This window comes from Molothrus aeneus, chromosome 25 (assembly GCF_037042795.1).
Source record: "Molothrus aeneus isolate 106 chromosome 25, BPBGC_Maene_1.0, whole genome shotgun sequence".
Taxonomy (NCBI): Eukaryota; Metazoa; Chordata; class Aves; order Passeriformes; family Icteridae; genus Molothrus; species Molothrus aeneus.
The window spans coordinates 2,969,836-2,988,216 of NC_089670.1; the positions used below are offsets into that span (position 1 = coordinate 2,969,836).

General features: G+C 42.2%; 1 protein-coding gene across 1 annotated transcript in view; it reads right to left on the reverse strand.

Annotated features, from left to right (window-relative positions):
* TBCD (tubulin folding cofactor D) overlaps nt 1-18,381 on the reverse strand; it is a 124,779-nt gene that overhangs the window by 62,871 nt on the left and 43,527 nt on the right. The window contains exon 15 of the mRNA XM_066565788.1: nt 11,457-11,613. Coding sequence (XP_066421885.1) covers nt 11,457-11,613 — 157 coding nt within the window. The remainder of the gene's footprint in view (nt 1-11,456; nt 11,614-18,381) is intronic.

Here is an 18,381-nt window from a genome sequence, read left to right on the forward strand (position 1 = left end):
GTTTGCTGTGGACTTCCCACAGCACAAGTGCCACCCCACTGTATCAAAGGAATTTCTGGAATACACAGAATTTTAAACAGAGCAGGGGTTTAAAACCTGGACATAATCATGTCAAATGTGAGACTCAGTGCTATTTTAAATGAAAACTTGGAAATAACAGTTTCTCAATAGCCAAATGTACAGCAAGGCTTGTGCAAGGAGCAAACACAACACCAAGTGAAGCCATGGAAAGCTGCAGTTATCCCCATGAGAACAGCCACATCCTGCAAGGCACAAAAATCTAACATGCAAATCCTGGTAAAACCTGCAAGATGAACTGCAAAGCAGTTTTTTAGGGTGACCCTTTAGAGACAGAAGGATGATTATGTGAAACAATTTCTTCATGCATGAGGTCTGGTGACCCTGCACAGGGTAATTCTTGTGCCTCAAAAGAGCTGCTGTTCAAAGATGTGCCACACAACACAGGAGAGAGAATATATCCCCGGACACCCAGTCTGCAGCTTTAGAAATCCACCTCCAGCATTCAATTAACTCCAGCAACAAATAAACATCACTTCAGGAGAATCATTTAAGCAGAAAATTATTCCTTTCAAAGCCTGAAACTCTTCATTACATGATTTATTGACTCCAGGCAAAACCGGAAATAAATACTGGCTGAAAAATAAATTCAAGATAGCTTTGCTTCAGCATAAGGATATTAATTACACTGATAATATCAAACTTCCCTGGGTAGTGGCTATCAGTTCCCTACAGTGATGAATACTGTGTTGTTCCACTTCTCTGAAATGCACAGTCAGCTTGGCCTCTGTAATTTCAGTTTAAATCCATTAGGGAAAACAGGAGCCAGAAAGTCAGAATGAAATGAAAACAAACCCCAATAAAGGGTTCTAAAGGCAGTTAATGCTTTCTTAGTGCTACCTGCAGGAGCAATACCCCTGTCTGCCACAAAGACAAGAGGAGAGAGGAGGTCACCCAAACACCAGAGCCTGCAAGAGCAAATGTTCAGGAAGCATTCCATCATTCCATCAGGAAGCAGCACTGATGGCTCATTGCTGAAAACTGCTGGGTCAGCTACACACTCTTCATAATGAGGCCTCAGGTTTTGGCTTTTCTATTTTTCACATTCTGTGCTGCTTTAGTGTGTGGGTCTGGGTTCACATTATGGGATGCTGAGCTCTCTGCACAGAGCAGGGAGACAAAACAATTCCTGCTCCAGCTGGGGACCAAGGACAAATGATCCAAATCTCAGCCCAAGAGCACAAACAATGTGGGCTGAGGAGAGAAAAACAAGGATGGGACTGGATGGGCTAAAGCTGGAATGGGACAATGAACTGCAATGTGCAAATGGAGCAGAACTTATGAAAGTGTGAGACTCCCTGACAACTCATCCATTTTATAACCATTTTAAATCCATCTTAAGTATAACCCTAGCTAGGCTTTTATGCTACCCAAAATATATCCATTGATATATTCTAATAAATCCCTACTTTATTCTTTAACTCTGTCTAGACTCTGTTCTAGGCCAGCCTTCACAAGGCATCAATCAAGGCTTGCTAATTCTCTGGCACACACAGAGAGGCTTAAAAATTATTTTAAAAGGACACTTAATAAGTATATAGTTTTAATGAAATGACTAGCTCCCATAAATATTTAATTAGAGAACTTTCAAGACTAAAGGAATTGGAGGAAAATGACCCTTGAAACCAAATAGAAGCAAATTTTTGCCTGACATTTCTGATTATACAGACTAGAACAGTAATTCTAGTTATTGTAAGTGATTTGTCAGTTATGCAGTATTTCAATATTGGTCTTTTCTGAAGAGGGGGGGGAAAAGCCAACCACAAAAAACCCCTCATCACACCAAGAAGCTCAGAATCCTGAGTGCTGCCCTCACTGCATCAAACAAGAGCTCATTTATAATCACATTTTCCATTTTTTCTTATTCTTCTGTAACCTTAAGAGAAAGCTGTGTAAATAAAGCCAGTGAATTGTCAGTATAAGGCAGTATATTGTCTGTGCTGCCACCTGAGTCACTCAGTGCTGCAAACAACACTGGGTGAGCAAAATAAAAACCCCAGGAATTCTGTCAGTGCCCCGTTAGATTGCTAAATCACCCTGCACTCACTGTTCCATGTTAATCCTTTTAGTGAGGCATTCTAACTTCTCAAACTCCACAAATGCTCTTTTCAGGCTAATTCCCACTTGGAAGCACAGGCACATCCTCCCCAGAGCCAGGCTTAGTGCAGAGGGTGGAACACCTCAAAGGTGTCTTCACCTGTCTGCTCTGTCGTGGGAGTTTATGTGGTACTGCACCAGGATTTCCTAACATAAAGAAACTGGTGATGTCAAAGCAAGTGGGGTATTTGTTTAAGCTACTCAAAGGATCATGTCTTGACTTGCCCCAAGTGCACCACACCTGCCTGCTGCCAGGAGGAGCAGAGGATGGCTCTGCACCCTCCAATCCCCATGGACACCTTTCCTGGTTCCTTTACACCCCCCAGTCCCAGGAACACCTTTCCTGGCTCCTTTCCACCCTCTAGGCCCCATGGAACACCTTTCCTGGCTTCTTTACCTCTCCAGGCCCCATGGAACACCTCTCCTGGCTTCTTTACCTCTCCAGGCCCCATGGAACACCTCTCCTGGCTTCTTTACATGCTCCAGGCCCCATGGAACACCTCTCCTGGCTTCTTTACATCTCCAGTCCCATGGAACACCTCTCCTGGCTTCTTTACATCTCCAGGCCCCATGGAACACCTCTCCTGGCTCCTCTGCACCCTCCAGTCCCATGGAACACCTTTATTGTCCCCTTTACACCCTCCAGTCCCATGGAACACCTTTATTGACTCCTCTACACCCTCCAGTCCCATGGAACACCTTTATTGACTCCTCTGCACCCTCCAGTCCCCAGGAACACCTTTATTGGCTCCTCTACACCCTCCAGTCCCCAGGAACATCTTTATTGTCCCCTTTACACCCTCCAGTGCCATGGAACACCTTTCCTGACTGCTTTACACCCTCCAGTCCCATGGAACATCTTTATTGTCCCCATTACACCCTCCAGTCCCCAGGAACACCTTTATTGGCTCCTCTACACCCTCCAGTCCCCAGGAACACCTTTATTGACTCCTCTGCACCCTCCAGTCCCATGGAACACCTTTATTGGCTCCTCTGCACCCTCCAGTCCCATGGAACACCTTTATTGACTCCTTTACACCCTCCAGTCCCCAGGAACACCTTTATTGTCCCCTTTACACTCTCCAGGCCCCATGGAACACCTCTCCTGGCTCCTGTGCACCCTCCAGTCCCCAGGAACACCTTTATTGACTCCTCTGCACCCTCCAGTCCCCTTGGAACACCTTTCCTGACTGCTTTACACACTCCAGGCCCCATGGAACACCTCTCCTGGATCCTCTGCACCCTCCAGTCCCATGAACACCCTTCCTGCCTTCTTTACACCCTCCAGTCCCATGAACACCTTTATTGTCCCCTTTACACCCTCCAGTCCCCATGGAACACCTTTCCTGCCTTCTTTACACCCTCCAGTCCTCCTGGAACACCTTTCCTGCCTTCTTTACACCCTCCAGTCCCATGGAACACCTTTCCTCTCTCCTCTGCACCCTTCAGTCTCCATGGAAACACTTTCCTGGCCCCTTAAGAGATATGGGGCTTGCATGCACAGCAGCAATTAAGTCCACAATAAACACAGATTTAAAAAGTAAGTCGCAATTTTATCAGTCAACTAATAATTCTCCCTTTCCTCATTATCCATCCTCCCAAGGCCTCACCTAACTGGCCTCAGGGAAAGTCAGAAGACTCCAAGTATGTCAGTGAGCACTCCCCAGCCCTTGTGGGTCTCATTCCCTTCCCTGACAAGGTGGGAAGACCCAGGGAGCAGAGGTGGCCCAGGTGAAAGACATCAGAACACAGAATTAAGCACAAGCACCAGCTGCCCTCAGCTCACAAGCACAAGGTGTACCAGGCAATAAACCTGAACTCCTTTTACCACCTGCAGCAGGCACTTCCAGTCTCTACTAGCCACAGGCAGCAAGAAGCTGATCCTGCTGCTATCCCCTGGGAATGTGCTGCCATCAACCCCAGTGTGCCACCCTGAAGCTGTGGGAGGAGAAAAATAAACTCTCAAACCTCTTGCCTACTTGGTACAAAACCAAAATTTCCTTCCTGAGCCTTAAAAAGGGTGAAGTGGTACCAGGACAGCAAACTCTCCTCCCTGCTGTACGTTAGGAAAGGAAAGGGCACAAGAACCACCACAAGCAACGTGGGTTTGAACAATCCAAGCAAGAAAAGGAGGTGAGACTTGGGTCTGTGGAGCACTGCTGCTGCAAACAGCCCCTTCTGCACCTCCCCACTCATGCCAGCCCACCTGGGAGGGCTGCACAGGGAGCTGGGTGATGAAAACACATCTAGACTCAGGTTTTCTTAAATGTTTGAGACCAGAGCAGCTTCCCTGTTCACTTTACCCCATGGAGCTGTGTTAGACCACTGCAGGAGCCCCACAAGGCAAGGAGCAAGCACAAGGGCCTGCTCCAGCCACACTGCAGATGTCTCAGATTTAATTCCTCCCATTTATCTAGGAGAAGGTCTAAAGAGAAGGAGAAATGCTGTGACCATTCCCATTTCCACACTGCTACTTTTGCAGTCCCTCTAACCCAGCTCACACAGAGCTCTCACACATCCTGTTCACCACCCACCCTCCTGTGCTGTTCAGTGAGTTATTCCAATCCAAAAATTTGAAGTAAAATGGTCCAAGTGTAAGAAATACACATGTGGAAAAGAGCAACAAGAAAAATGCTTAGAACAGGAGTTACAAATCCTGAGAAAAGAAGAAAAAGGAAAGGGGAAAGAGGAAAGGAGAGGGTCTGTGATACAGAGGTCCCTTTGCCCAAGTGCCTTCAGCACCCAGCTCTCCTCTGCAGGAACATAACTGCAGAAAGCCATTCCCCATATTTCATCACAGTACAAGACATAGCTCAAAGCCATGCTTCAGATTTCCCAGTTCTGCAGGACAATCCTGCCCTGGAGCAAGCTCCATCATCCATCCTGAGCCACACCTGCCCGTTCCCCCCTCCCAAAGCCAGGCAGCACCCTGGGGAAGCCAAGGCTGCCCGCCCTGGTGCCCTGCACCCACAGAGACAGACCCCAGATCCCAGCAGATCCCAGCTCCTGACTCCCTTACACCAGCCTTATTCTCTAAAACATCTGATCTTTTTGCAAGGTCATATTTTGAAACTTGTTGAAACTTGTTTCTGGTTCAATCTCTCTCTCACCAATGTCATCTCTATTCCATGACCTTCTTAAATCAGTACACTTTATCTCAGTGTTTGCATACAGATGTATAAGACTGTGTGAGCTTTCTGTCAGGTTTTGAGAAACCTTTCTAAATCCATTTCTCACAAGTTCTCAAGAAATCCCAGATCCAAACAGATGCCAAATCCTGACCCTCCTACACCGGCCTAATTCTCTAAAATATCTGATCTTTTTGCAAGGTCATATTTTGAAACTTGTTGAAACTTGTTTCTGGTTTCAGATCCCAGCTCCTGACCCCCCCCAGCAGCCACAACAGGCAAAGGAACCTGCACCCTGCACAGCTCCACACAGTTCAGATGGCCAGCAACCATTTAATCACTCTAATTGTATTACAGAGTACAAGTGTGTTTTCCTTTTTATTTTTTTGTTTAGGTTTTAAACAAAACAGTTCAGCTCCTTACTGTGCACCTGCCACTTCACAGACGGCAACTTCCACACCCAAGGGGGCAGGAATCAAATTACCCACATTTCCAAGTCATTAAATTCTGTTTCACTTTCCTCATAGGTAAGCTTAAAAAGAGAGGCTGCATGTAGAGACTGGGAGAGAAACAAACAAAGCTCAGTCAAGTGGTGCTTTTATAAAGATATGCTTAAACAGCAACTTCAGTGTGTGCATCTCAAAAAAGAGCAACATGGTCCTGCAATAGAAGTGAAGTTTCATCTGCATTGCCAAGAATTTTCTTTTTGTGGTCCTGTAGTTTGAATAGATGAGGCAAGGTTTTAGAAACCAGTTTAACTAGACTTTAAGAGACCATTAAGCAGATGAGCAAGTGTATATTGTTGAAATATGAATTGGGAAAAAAACTGACATGGAAAAATACAAGCAAGTGCTATTAGAAACACTCTCAGGCATGTATTTCCAATAAGTGTTCTCTATATTTTTTACTTCTTTTTGTTTTTTCTTAAAAGAGTGGCAAGGTCAGGAAGAAGATGGGCTGATCTATGATCTACAGCAATCTAAGTTTGCAATTTCAGTATTCAGCCAATTTCATCACTGAAGAGAACATTCATAAAAAAAGGGAAGAATCAGCTGACAGTAAATATAGAGAGAAGGATTTATTTTAAAGCACTGTCTGAAATTTTACTAAAAAACCAATCTGACTTCATGCAGTTTAAAGTGATTTTTCACTGGTCCAAAGTGAAATATTTATGTTCCTTGACTGCTGAAAAAACAATGTCTTTCAATGACAAAATGATACAAGAAAAGGAAAAAAGAATCCCCTGCTTTAAATCACCCTCTGCTTTAATCTGTAACTGCTGTTAAGGGGGCATAGGGCAGGACCCAGTTAATGGATATTGCTACCTAAATGGGTCCCATGTGCTTCCAGCAGCTGAACACTGAGTCCAGGATCAACCTTGTGCAATTCCCAGCACTAAGCAAAGCCAGCAGCTCAGGACTGCAATCACTCATCACACTTTTGGAAGGTGTTTACTATTTTTCTCTAATAGTTTGTATTCTTATCCAGGCAGACGTTTTTGCTGTGTAATTCAGCTCACAATGGATCTTATGCATTTTGTTTCAAGATGCTGAGTGCTGCATTTTTGAAGGGTAGCAACAATTTGCTTGTGGCTAGAAGGATGACTCTTCTTTAAGTAAAACAGTGACACACCTAAGGCTAGATTTAAAAAAAAGCCGTGTGTAATTATCAGCTTGCTGACACAATAGGTGAAACTGTGTGTCATACTTTATTTGAATTTTTTTTTCACCATTTCTCTTTGGAGTAGCAATTCTACCTTGAAGAGTTGATTTAGAAAAGGAATGGCCACTATAACTACAAAAATTTTTAAGGGAAGCCTTGTATAGAATTAATACTTGCTAAAATACCTTGCAGCTTTGTTGGAAAACTAAAATATTACAAACCACACCACCTTACAGCTGTTCATTAACAATTTTCAGCTTCCACCCCGTGTTTCTCTCCATGCCCCCAATTTATCCCCAGCTGAAGTTGTCATAGGTGGCACAGCCACAGCTCTCATTGGTTTTACTACCACAGGCAGAGAGATCTCAAATATTGTCATTTGACACTTTCCTGAAAAGAAAATAATTTGTTTCCAGAAGAGGCTGGAAGCTGAAGGGCACCAGCTTCTTCAGAAACACAACTCCTGCCATAAACATCTCTTCCAGAGGTCCCACCAACAAAGCTTTGTGACCATAAAACTAAATACCACAAACCCTGAAAAATCACAAGGTAAACCTGCATCAAGCCTATGGAGACCAACACTGCAGCATGGCAGGGGGAAAGGAGGAAATGAAATAGGAAATATATTGTTCAAAGCATCATGAGCACAAGAAAAGTTCAGACAGAGCAGATCAGAATTCTGATAAAGGGAAGGCTTGAACACTAACAATTGGCCTTTTTAAGTTTCTACAAGCAAAAAGCAATCCCAACCTTAAAAGAAACCTTTAAAGTTTTTCAACTCAAGAGGATGGAAGCAGAGCTTTTATTTTCACCAACTGATGACCAATCTAGAAAAATTATCAGATTTGAACCAGACTTCAGGACAAGTCTGCCCATACCAAGACTAAAGATTTGCAGGCAGTGAGAACATAAATGTAACTCTGCAAAGCTGTTACCACTCTGCCAGAAGCATTTGTTACCACTCTGGTCACAGTGTGCTTCACTGCTACCATTAGTGCTGGTTAGATTAAAAACAAGAACACAAGACTGTATTTACAGTCTCAATTAAAATACAATATTTACAATAATACAATATCATGGGATTATTTCACTGTGCAAATACATCTTCAGGTACCCTCAGTTAAGAATTTCATACAACAGATAATTTAGCATGAACTCAGCTAGAAGTGAATTAAATATGAGCCTTCAAAATACAATATCTCATTAATAACTTACTGTGGCAAATGTCACTGTTGCTAGCATGCCAAAGTGAAGCAGGGCTATCCTAGAGCTTCACCTTCTCTTTCCAAAAATTATCCCAAAACAGGGGAAGTTTTAGGCGTCACATCCTATCACAGCTTAGAGTCACCAGGCTCCTCTCCTTCACAATCTATGCCAGTGTAGATGAAACATCATCAAAACACCATGAAACACCTCATGAGAGAAACAAGGCTAAAATGTCTCAGCATTTCTTGTCTGCTCTCTGTGGAAAAAATGGAAGAAAATGGTGCTTGACCTTAAGAAGATGGACAGCAGGTTCTTAGACAGGAAGGTTTTATCAAGGTCTCAAAAAACACCAGGAGCAATTACCACAGGGCAGAGACCTGCTGGGTGAGCCTGCAGTGAAGGACCAGCACTGGAAAGTGAAACTACAGGGGTGAAAACCAGCAGAGAGCAGCCAGGACACTGTGTCCAGGAATAAAAATGGATTCATTCACAGATTGTCTCAAAGAACTTTAAAAACTGTTTTTAAAGAATAAAGAAATAGTCACATAATCTTTGGGAGCCTGTTGAGCTCAGTAGGTAGCCCTGGGTGGGCAAAGTAGGCTTTTTGGAGGAGATTGAAATAGTTTTGTCAGCAATCTAGAAGCAAGGAAGTCCCTAAAAATTAAAGCATATATCCAGAACCACAGATCACTGCATAGTCCAAACTTCTATTTTTTTTTAAAGAAAATACTAAATGACCACTGATAAAACCCTTCTGATGGAGACAAAGCTGCTGTCAATGGCTGTACTAAAAGTGTGCCAAGAAACTGTGAGAAGCCACATTGTGTGTTTGCAGTGCAAGTCACCCGTTAAGAAACCTCAAAATGTCAGCGAGTGTGTGGCCAACAAAAAGACCAAACAACAAAGAGAGAATCCCACAGGCAAGGAGGAGGGAGAACATGAGACAGAAGAAAAAAGGTAAAACCAGTTTGTATCTGCAAAAATAGCAACAGTATTAAGAGAAAAGTTGCAGCAACTTGTAGTCCACCATTGCAGTAGCACAGATTTGGAAATCTCTTAAAGATTTTACTTTGGAAAGTCTTTTGAAACAGAAACCACGGATTGAAAAAGAACTACACCAGGTACTTCTGTTCACTGCTAAGTGAAATCCTGCACTCTGCTCTGCTCTATAAAACCACAAGGCATCAAAAGAGGAAAAATCCTCTCATGTATTTGTTAACTTTAACTCAAACACCTTCTTAGTAATAAAACCCCTGCTATTCAAAAGTGCTGTGTTAAGGATTTAGTATTGCCACGTAAGGTTCTTACCCCTTTTAGAAACTGGAAGTGGTTTTATCTTCTATTCAAAATAATCTTTGAATTGGAACACTTTAAAAGGAAAATTATCATTTGCATAGAAGTAGAGCTGAGGTATACTTTATTCTTTTAGACTTAACCTGCTCAATTTGGAAGCTGTAAGCTGGTCAATAAAAATATGCTTTATTCTTTGCACAACACCCATCTGACGAAGTCCCACAAATCTTGGATTGTTAGGAACAAGACACAGCTGAAAAAGTAAGAAACAACCTCTTCCTTAAGTTTTCTCCTAATACTTACAGCCCTTTATGACTCCATAAAGCAACTCCTCCATTTTAGAATAGTTTGTTATTTCTGCCTCTACTGAACTAAGGTTCCAAATCTTCTCTTAAACTTCTGTTCTTAAACTCCCTGAGCTGATGTCCCTGAGGTCTCCACAGAGAAGGTGGATCAAGCAGACAGAAGATGACACCCTGCAAAGCCTCCACTGACTTCTCTTATCCATCTTACAGTGAGTTTCTTTGGATTTTCCTTTGAAAATCAGGTGAACAGAGGGAATTGAAGTCATCACACAAAAAGGAAATAGATATGTTTACATCACCACCACCCACCCATACACAATTCTTTACTTTTAAGCTATTCAGCATATGTGTTAGCAGACACCTTAAGTTTTAATAGACTTAAAAAATGACCTGTATTAGTTTCCTAGCTCAGTTCAAGAGAGAGGGGGAATTGTGGGAAATGGATTTGTAGGAAATTCTCAAAACCTGGCAGAAGGCTCACACTGTGTGCATATGTATGGTAAACCTTGAGATAAGAAATGGTGACTTAGAAATGCCATGGAATAGGACAGACATTGCTGAGAGAGAAATGGAACTAGAAACAAATTTCAAAGGATGGCCTTGCAAAACAGACTAGATATCATATATAGATATAGATATATCAATAGATATATAGAAATATATAGATATATATATATAGATATAGAGAGATATAGATAGATATGTATAGATAGATATCTATCATATATATGATATAGACATACATATGTAAATATATATGGAGACATAGAACTATGAAAAATGCATTGTAGTAGGACCCACGAAGAGTAATTTTAGGTGATTGACTTTAAGGCATTTGCAGCATGGTGTGGCAAAAGCTGATAGGCCAAAAATACTTCTATTGTATTGTAATTAAGAAATATTATATAGATGTATACATAGATATATATGGAGACATAGAACTATGAAAGATGCATTGTATTAGGACCCACGAAGAATAATTTTAGATGATTGGCTTTAAGGTATTTATAGTATGGTGTGGCAAAAGTTGATAGGCCAAGAAACACTTTTAGTGTATTGTAATTAGGCAATAGGATATAGGTATATATGGAGAAAGAAAACTATGAAAGATGCATTATAGTATGACCCACAAAGAAGAATTTTAGATTATTTGCTTTAAGGTATTTATAGTATGGTATGGTAAAAGTTGATGGGCCAAGAAACACTTTTAGTGTATTGTAATTAGGCAATAGGATATTGATATATATGGAGAAAGAAAACTATGAAAGATGCATTGTAGTATGACCCACAGAGAGTAATTTTAGATTATTTACTTTAAGGTATTTATAGTATGGTGCGGTAAAAGTTGATAGGCCAAGAAACACTTCTAGTGTATTGTAATTAGGAAATGGGATATTGATATATATGGAGAAAGAAAACTATGAAAGATGCATTTGGACCCACACAGAGTAATTTCAGATGATTGACTTTAAGGTATTTATAGTATGGTAAAAGTTGATAGGCCAAGAAACACTTTTAGTGTATTGTAATTAGGAAATAGTTGGCTTCTGATTGTGATGGTGTGAATTACAACACCTGTATTGCCTCACCCTTCACATGAGACTGAAAACGGAATAAAAGTTTTTAAAACACCTCAGAAAAAGTCAGAAAAAGGCTGAACCCAGCAGCCTGGGTGGAGGCAGCCCACCTGGAGATGTGGCTGATGAAGGGGATGAGCTCGGCGGGCTCGTAGGCGCGCGCGAAGGCCCAGCACACGTAGCAGGCCGCGTCCCTGACGTTGGAGCCCACGCTGCACGCCCCCCTCTTCTCGTCGTATGTCAGCGCCTTCAGCATCACAGGGACCACTGTTACGGCACAAAAAAATACACAAAAAGCAAGTTAGGACCTTCAAGATCATCTTGTTCCACCCATGCCATGGGCAAGGACACCTTCCTCCATCCCAGGTGGCTCCAAGCCCCATCCAACCCGGCCTTGGGCACTTCCAGAGGCTTCCCCACCCTCAGAGGGAAGAATTTCTTCCTGATATCTGACCTAAACCTACTAAATCCATCCCCTCTTGTCCAGTCACTACATGCAGGAGTCAAATATGTTCTTCTACAGATAAAAGAGCTTCCAAAACTGTGGGGGTTCCAGTCATTGGTTTTTCTGGGTCTGGACTGAAGGCACTTGAGACAGTAATTCATATTAGAACTCAAGTGTTTATTATTTCTTATCAGTAAAACAGTCTCATTACTGTGAGTTCAGCAGCTTTTCATTAGAAGGCACAAAATGGCCAACAATCTCTTGTTACAAGGTCTTTTAAGACTAAACTATCCAATTAAGAACTGACACCTAGATCATTTTCCCTTTTAACCCAATAAGTGATCCCAAAGAGCCCCCAATGCAGACTTTTCTGCCCAATTACAAAATGCCACCCAAACCCATGAAGAGAAGAAGCATGAAGAAGAAATCCAGGACAACACCCTGTGTCCTCCATCTTGCTTCCATCCACAACACACTAAAAATCCCAAAACCTCAATTTCTCACCTAGTGATTCACCTGCACTACTCTCTATAATCTATTGCACACTTTTGTGGGTTCCAGTCTATCTTGAAGTCTAGGAAACTTTCTCCATGAATGAGGGTCAGAGTCAGTGCTGCCCTGGGGGTCAGGGCACCCCAGAGCAGACAGAGAAATATTCCCTGTGCCCTGGGTTTCCACACAAAACCTGTAAGGATAATTCTTTTACACCGTTCTAAAAACACACTGCCACAGTTCAAGAAATATGAATGCAGGGCTCCCCAGAGGGTCTTTATTTGGTATCTGCACATCCAGGTAGCAAATCTGAATACATCTCTCTCTAGATGGCACAACTTTATTAAATGACTAATGTCTGCAGAAACAACAGCCTCTTAAAAAAAAAGAAACCATTTCTCTCTTGGTTTTCTTTCTTGTATCAAATTTATGAAATGCATCATTTTCCTTAGAAAATACTTGTCACAAGGTGATCCCATTAACAAGAAATGGGATCACTGAGCTGTATTTCATTAGCAATCTGTGCCTGGATATCCTTGAGTGGATATAATCACAAAATAATTAAAACTTCCATGTGCTGTTCATCACTCTGTGCTGCTGCTTTAAACAAAAAGATAGATACCATGACTGGAGAAGTGAAATGTTAAAAGGCTGTTTAAATTCATTTTAAGCTGCTAAAGAAAATCAAGCAGTAGATATAGAGATGGGTGAGATTTGAGCAATAGGAGCATAAACACTACAAAGGAGAAAGTGTAATTCCAATTCTGGAACAACCATACAGCAGAGATGGATGGATTGTTGGACATTTCCCAGTTCCTAAAGAAACTGCAATGAAAGTATTTAAAAATGCTGCCTAGCTTGTTTTGAAAATTGCTGCATCAACTGATGAGAAAAATGGAATTTGCTGGTTCTACAGGAACACTCAAGCAGGCGCCAAAGGCAATTTTGCAAAGCTGCAGCACGTTTCCCTCAGTGCAAGCGACCACTCCAGCTCCTTTGGACAGCTGTGGGCACCCTCCCACCTCTGTGCAGGGAAGGAAAAGGGGGAAGGAGGCCCCTCCAGCAGCTCCTCACATTTGGATTGTCCCTGTGAAAGAAAAAAATGTATTTTTGCAGTTTAATGTCCCAAATGCTGGGCACAGCACCAAATGGTTTGTCAGGGACAGATGCTCCAGGATCTGTTGGCCTCTCTCACACCTCTCTGGTGCCCTTTTCCTACATCTGGGACTCACAGCACTGTCCTGTGAGACTGCAAAGTCTGGAGACACAGAAAAGGAAGCAAACAGTGGGCACTGGGGAGGTGGGACTAACAGGGGAAACAAGGTGAAGTGTGCAGCTCTGGTAATTAGAAACACAAAAACTGATCTAGGGAGCATCAGGTAAAGTTTTGTGTCATCGCTGGTTAAATATTTACTGGTGAACTGTAATGAGAAATGCTGAATAAAAACTGCTCCTGACACAACTGTGTGTGTGTTCAAAAAAGTGGGTCCAGCATTACATTTCTTGGTGGTTTTTAAGGGTTATAAAAATCCAAAAGAAACACTACCCAATATTCCAGGTTTCACTTAATTTTTTGCTCTAGAGTTCCTCAAACACCACGCCAAACCTAAAAAATGGTAAAATGCTTTAACCAAACATGAGAGATTTAAAAATCAAAAAAACTTTAGAAAAAATATCTTCCAGAAGAAAATTATGGAAATTTTTTATGGAAATTTTATGGAAAATTTTATGGAAATATTAAAAATTTGGTAGGGTCAAGACAAAATTATTGGATTTTTGAAATTCTGAACATGACGTTTTTATTGAAAACTAGGAGGCTGGAAGATGCAGCAAGGACAAGATCTGAATTGTTTCTCAACTTTATAGGTTTAACTTTGAAAGTTTAGCTTTAATTTTACAAGTCCCCATTTCTTTCACAGATCCACAGGTTGTTTTTTTTTTAAAAAGTGTGCCACCAAAAGCAGAGGACAAACAATGCCCACTTCAAGCTGATTATTAAAAGAAAATCCACCCGTGCAGGTCTGTGAACGCTCAAGAAAACACAGTCACCTTTACCTGTAGCCTGAAGGTATCAATAAGCACCTGCTGCACCCCACCCTGCCATGCCCAAGAGCGTCACTGCAGTTGCAGCACAGCCCTGTGCTCAAGCCCTGGAAAATAAAGAAACAACTTCTGGCATTACAAACAGGGTTGGGTTGGGTTTTTTTCCTCATACTGGAGACAAGTTGCAAAGATATTCTGCTTTTTAAACGTGGATTTTACACAGTGGGGTGCTCAGTGGAGGTGAGAGACAATAAAAGTCTGGTGAAGGAGGGTAGCCACATTTCTCTTCACAGAGAAAAGCAAGGCACAATTCTTCCCAAGAATATTTCTGGGATTCACATTCTCTCAACCTCAAGGAAACAAAACACCATCACTGTGGGTAAACAATCTCCATATTGCATTCTACTTTTGCACAAACACAGGCACAGCAAATGATAAGAATTGTGTTTTCTTTCTCTGAGGTTGAGAGAATGTGAATCCCAGAAATATTCTTGGGAAGAATTGTGCCTTGCTTTTCTCTGTGAAGAGAAATGTGGCTACAAATGAGCTTGTGGAAGACAACGGATACTAAAAGGTTTCATGTATTTAAATGAAAGATTCTGTACGTTACTCCTTTAAAAACATACTTTACACCAACCTCAACCATAACCTGTGTCGTCCAGAGCCCTTTGTCTCTTTAACTCCACTCAGTAAATCGATTTTTTTTAATTTAGTGCATTGTTTATTATATAAAATATACAAATACAGCAGTCAAACAAACAACAAAAACCTGTTCCCCAGCCCTAGGCCTTGTCTCCACAAGAAAATTGCAAAATGTCAACTCGACCTTATTTAATTAAAAGCAGATTTTCATTGGATCTGGGGTTAAATAAGAATTGTCTACATTTAGTTTCAAACTAAAATATGAACTTAAAACTGATTAAGTCAGTGTTATCTTAGACAAGCATTATGTTTTTATAGGGACTGTTAAAGCAGAGAAGCTGTTTCAATCCGTAAAAAATACTTAGCAAATCCTTCTATTTTAGAATTGTATAAGAAAAAGTACTACAAAGTGGACATTTGCTATTCCTGAAGGGAGCACTGTGCACAATGTCACAGCAGGAGCAGCTACAATTAATGAATTAAAGCTTAAACTTAGATACATATTCAACACAAAGAGTAGCAATTTTGTTCAAAATTTTCTTCAATGAAAACCAACCCAGTGTAGAAGGTTCATCCTCTTTGTCAGCTTCATGTTTAAAAGTTGACATGGTTTAGTTGAGGTGTTGGGGCTGGGTTGGACTCGATGATCTTTAAGATCCCTTCCAACCCAGTGATTCTGTGAATTCTCTGAAAACCACTGCTACAGATATCTGCAGAGTGTTGTTTCCTAAAAACACAATTCTGGCTCCCACATGTACAGAAAATCAGGTTTGAGACCACTCTCACTCCTACATGGCGCCTCTGGAAAGAGGCAGCTCCTAACTGGAACTTCACTAGGGCTGTTGTACTAATATTTACTGGATCAATTTACTGCATGCAAACACCAGAAAGTTCAGGTTAGGCCCATTCCCAGAAATAAATACTTGTTTAAAAATTCTGTCAATCACCTCTGAATTATTCTCATTTTCTATATAAGTTGTTGACTCCAGAATCTACTCTTGAAGGGCTCTTTCATGCGGAGGATAAAGCCTCCAGTGGGGATCAGAAAATGAGGGTGCTGTTTTGGCTGTGCAAAGCTCTCTGTGCTGTTTTGGCTGTGCAGAGCTCTCTGTGCTGTTTTGGATGTGCAGAGCTCTCTGATCTGTTCTGGCTGTGCAGAGTTCTCTGTGCTGTTTTGGCTGTGCAGAGTTCTCTGTGCTGTTCTGGCTGTGCAGAGCTCTCTGTGCTGTTTAGGCCATGCAAAGCTCTCTGTGCTGTTTTGGATGTGCAGAGCTCTCTGTGTTCCTGTGGGATGATGCTCTGACATCCCATCCCCAAGGGCAAGTGCCTAAAAACCACCCACAGGTGACCTCTCCTCTGCCATTCCTGCCCCCAGGGCTGACCTCATTAGGGCTTTGCCAGGGAAGGAGGAAGAGAGCAGAGCTCTTTCAGGCCAGGAGGGATGTGAGGATGTGAGGAGGGAGCAGCTGAAATCCCTGAAGCTCCTGGGTGCCCCCAGAGCTGAGCCCACCAGGGCTGGGCAGAGGCACCTGCACAAACCCAGCACTCTGTGCCCTGGGACTGAAGGGCTGCTCTGTCTGCTGCAACCTCCCTGCAGCCTCTCACTACGTCATGAATTAAGAGAGTCTTTAATTACATGTTCACGTGGTGCTTTTTCCATGGAGCTATCTGAGGCAGCCCACAGGACAGACCTGCTCCAGGGATGAATCACAGCAGGGCAGCACAGAGGCTGCTGTCTGCCTGGCTGCTCAGGGTGCAAAGCTTGGAATGCAAAGGCTGCCTGTCAGACTGAGAGAAGGGGTGGTGGTTCAGCTGGATGTTGCCCCACAGACTGCTTGATACCAGTCATGGTTCTTAAATGCAGAGTTCAGGAGCTGGACACTGGCTCTGGTTGCCAGGTTCCTCTGCCAGGATTGCCCTGGTGCTGACAGGAGTGAGAGCTCTGGAGAGGGGCCAGGGGCCAAGCAGGAAGCAGCCAGACCTGGATTCCAGCCGCTCCATCCCAACATCCTTACCTAACACAGTCCTAAAAGCTCAAAGCCCCCTGCCTGGCTGGCCTCAGAGCAGCAGCTGAGCCAGGACAGCTCTGAAACACTGAGCACTCTGTGGTTTTGGGACTCTCCTACCAATCACACCCAAAGCCAGAGCAGAGACCTTCTTCACACAGGTGTACATATGACAGAGCTCTGCCTTGACTGAACCAACAGCAAACTGCAGTTAAAGACATGAAGGAACAGGCTTGTGGAGAAATCCTACTGAGCAAATGAATTACCTACTCTAAAGGAGTATAAAAATTCTGTAAACTCATAACAGTGTGTGTCAGAAAAGAAATATCACCCAAGAAAGCCCAGCCTTAAGGCTAAAATTGTGCAATACTGAGATAAACCCCATGAAAAAGCCAGAAGCAATTCATTGTCATTTATTCCCTGCTCAATGTTTACCCCATCTCCCAGTGCTGCTGGGGGAGGGACCTTTCCTGCTGCAGCTCCAGACACAGCATTTCTTCCTGCTCATACCTGCTGGCTACTGAAAAAAAAAATAAATCTGCACTATTTATAATGCTTCCTTGCTAATTTGAAAACTATTACGGTGACATAGGCATTATAACTTTTTAAAAGGCTCTTTTCAAGACCATGCATCACTTTTAAAGTTCACCTGGGTGTTAGAGAGAAGGAATTCCTCCACAACCAGCCTTTCAGGTTTGGGTGTTCTCTATTTCATAAAGAGTCCACCTAAGACAGGTAGATCTTTTTTTTTTTTTTCCCCCCCCCATGTCTTCCTGTATCTCTGATGAAAAGCACCTGGAATTTTGCCAAAAGCCTCACAATTAACCACCACTCCAGAACAGACCAACAGACAGTGCAGAAACCTGACCTCTTGATTCATCATCCCTCTCCTCCAGCCCTGGCTGCTGCAAGTCCATAACAAACAACTTATTACTCTGGAATATGAAACATAGAAGGTAATCCTTAAAAATTGAGAAAGTAAACAAGTTTAAGAAGCTACATAATCCATTTCCATAAGACTATTCAAATCCTAGTCTCAGTTAAACCTCCTCCTAAAATGCACTGGAAAGCAGTACTGAGTTCACTTTTGTTGGTTTCTTTTCATGAATGGCCCAAGTGAGATTGTACAAGCAAAAATGCCCTTTTTGTCCACTGTGTGTAGAGTTTTTCTACACAAAGGAGACTTTGGGGTTTTTTTTAAACTATATCTAGTTATATATAATTATCAGTAATCACCATTCCCTCTACTCCCAGATGAAAAGACAACATACACAGGAATCCAATATTTTCTCCCTAACAGCACATGATTGAGCCTTCTCTGTACCAGGAACAGAAAACTGGGTACTGTCCCAGAGCACATATCCATTCTAACCAAACTGACAAGAAAAAAATAACAGAAAATCAACA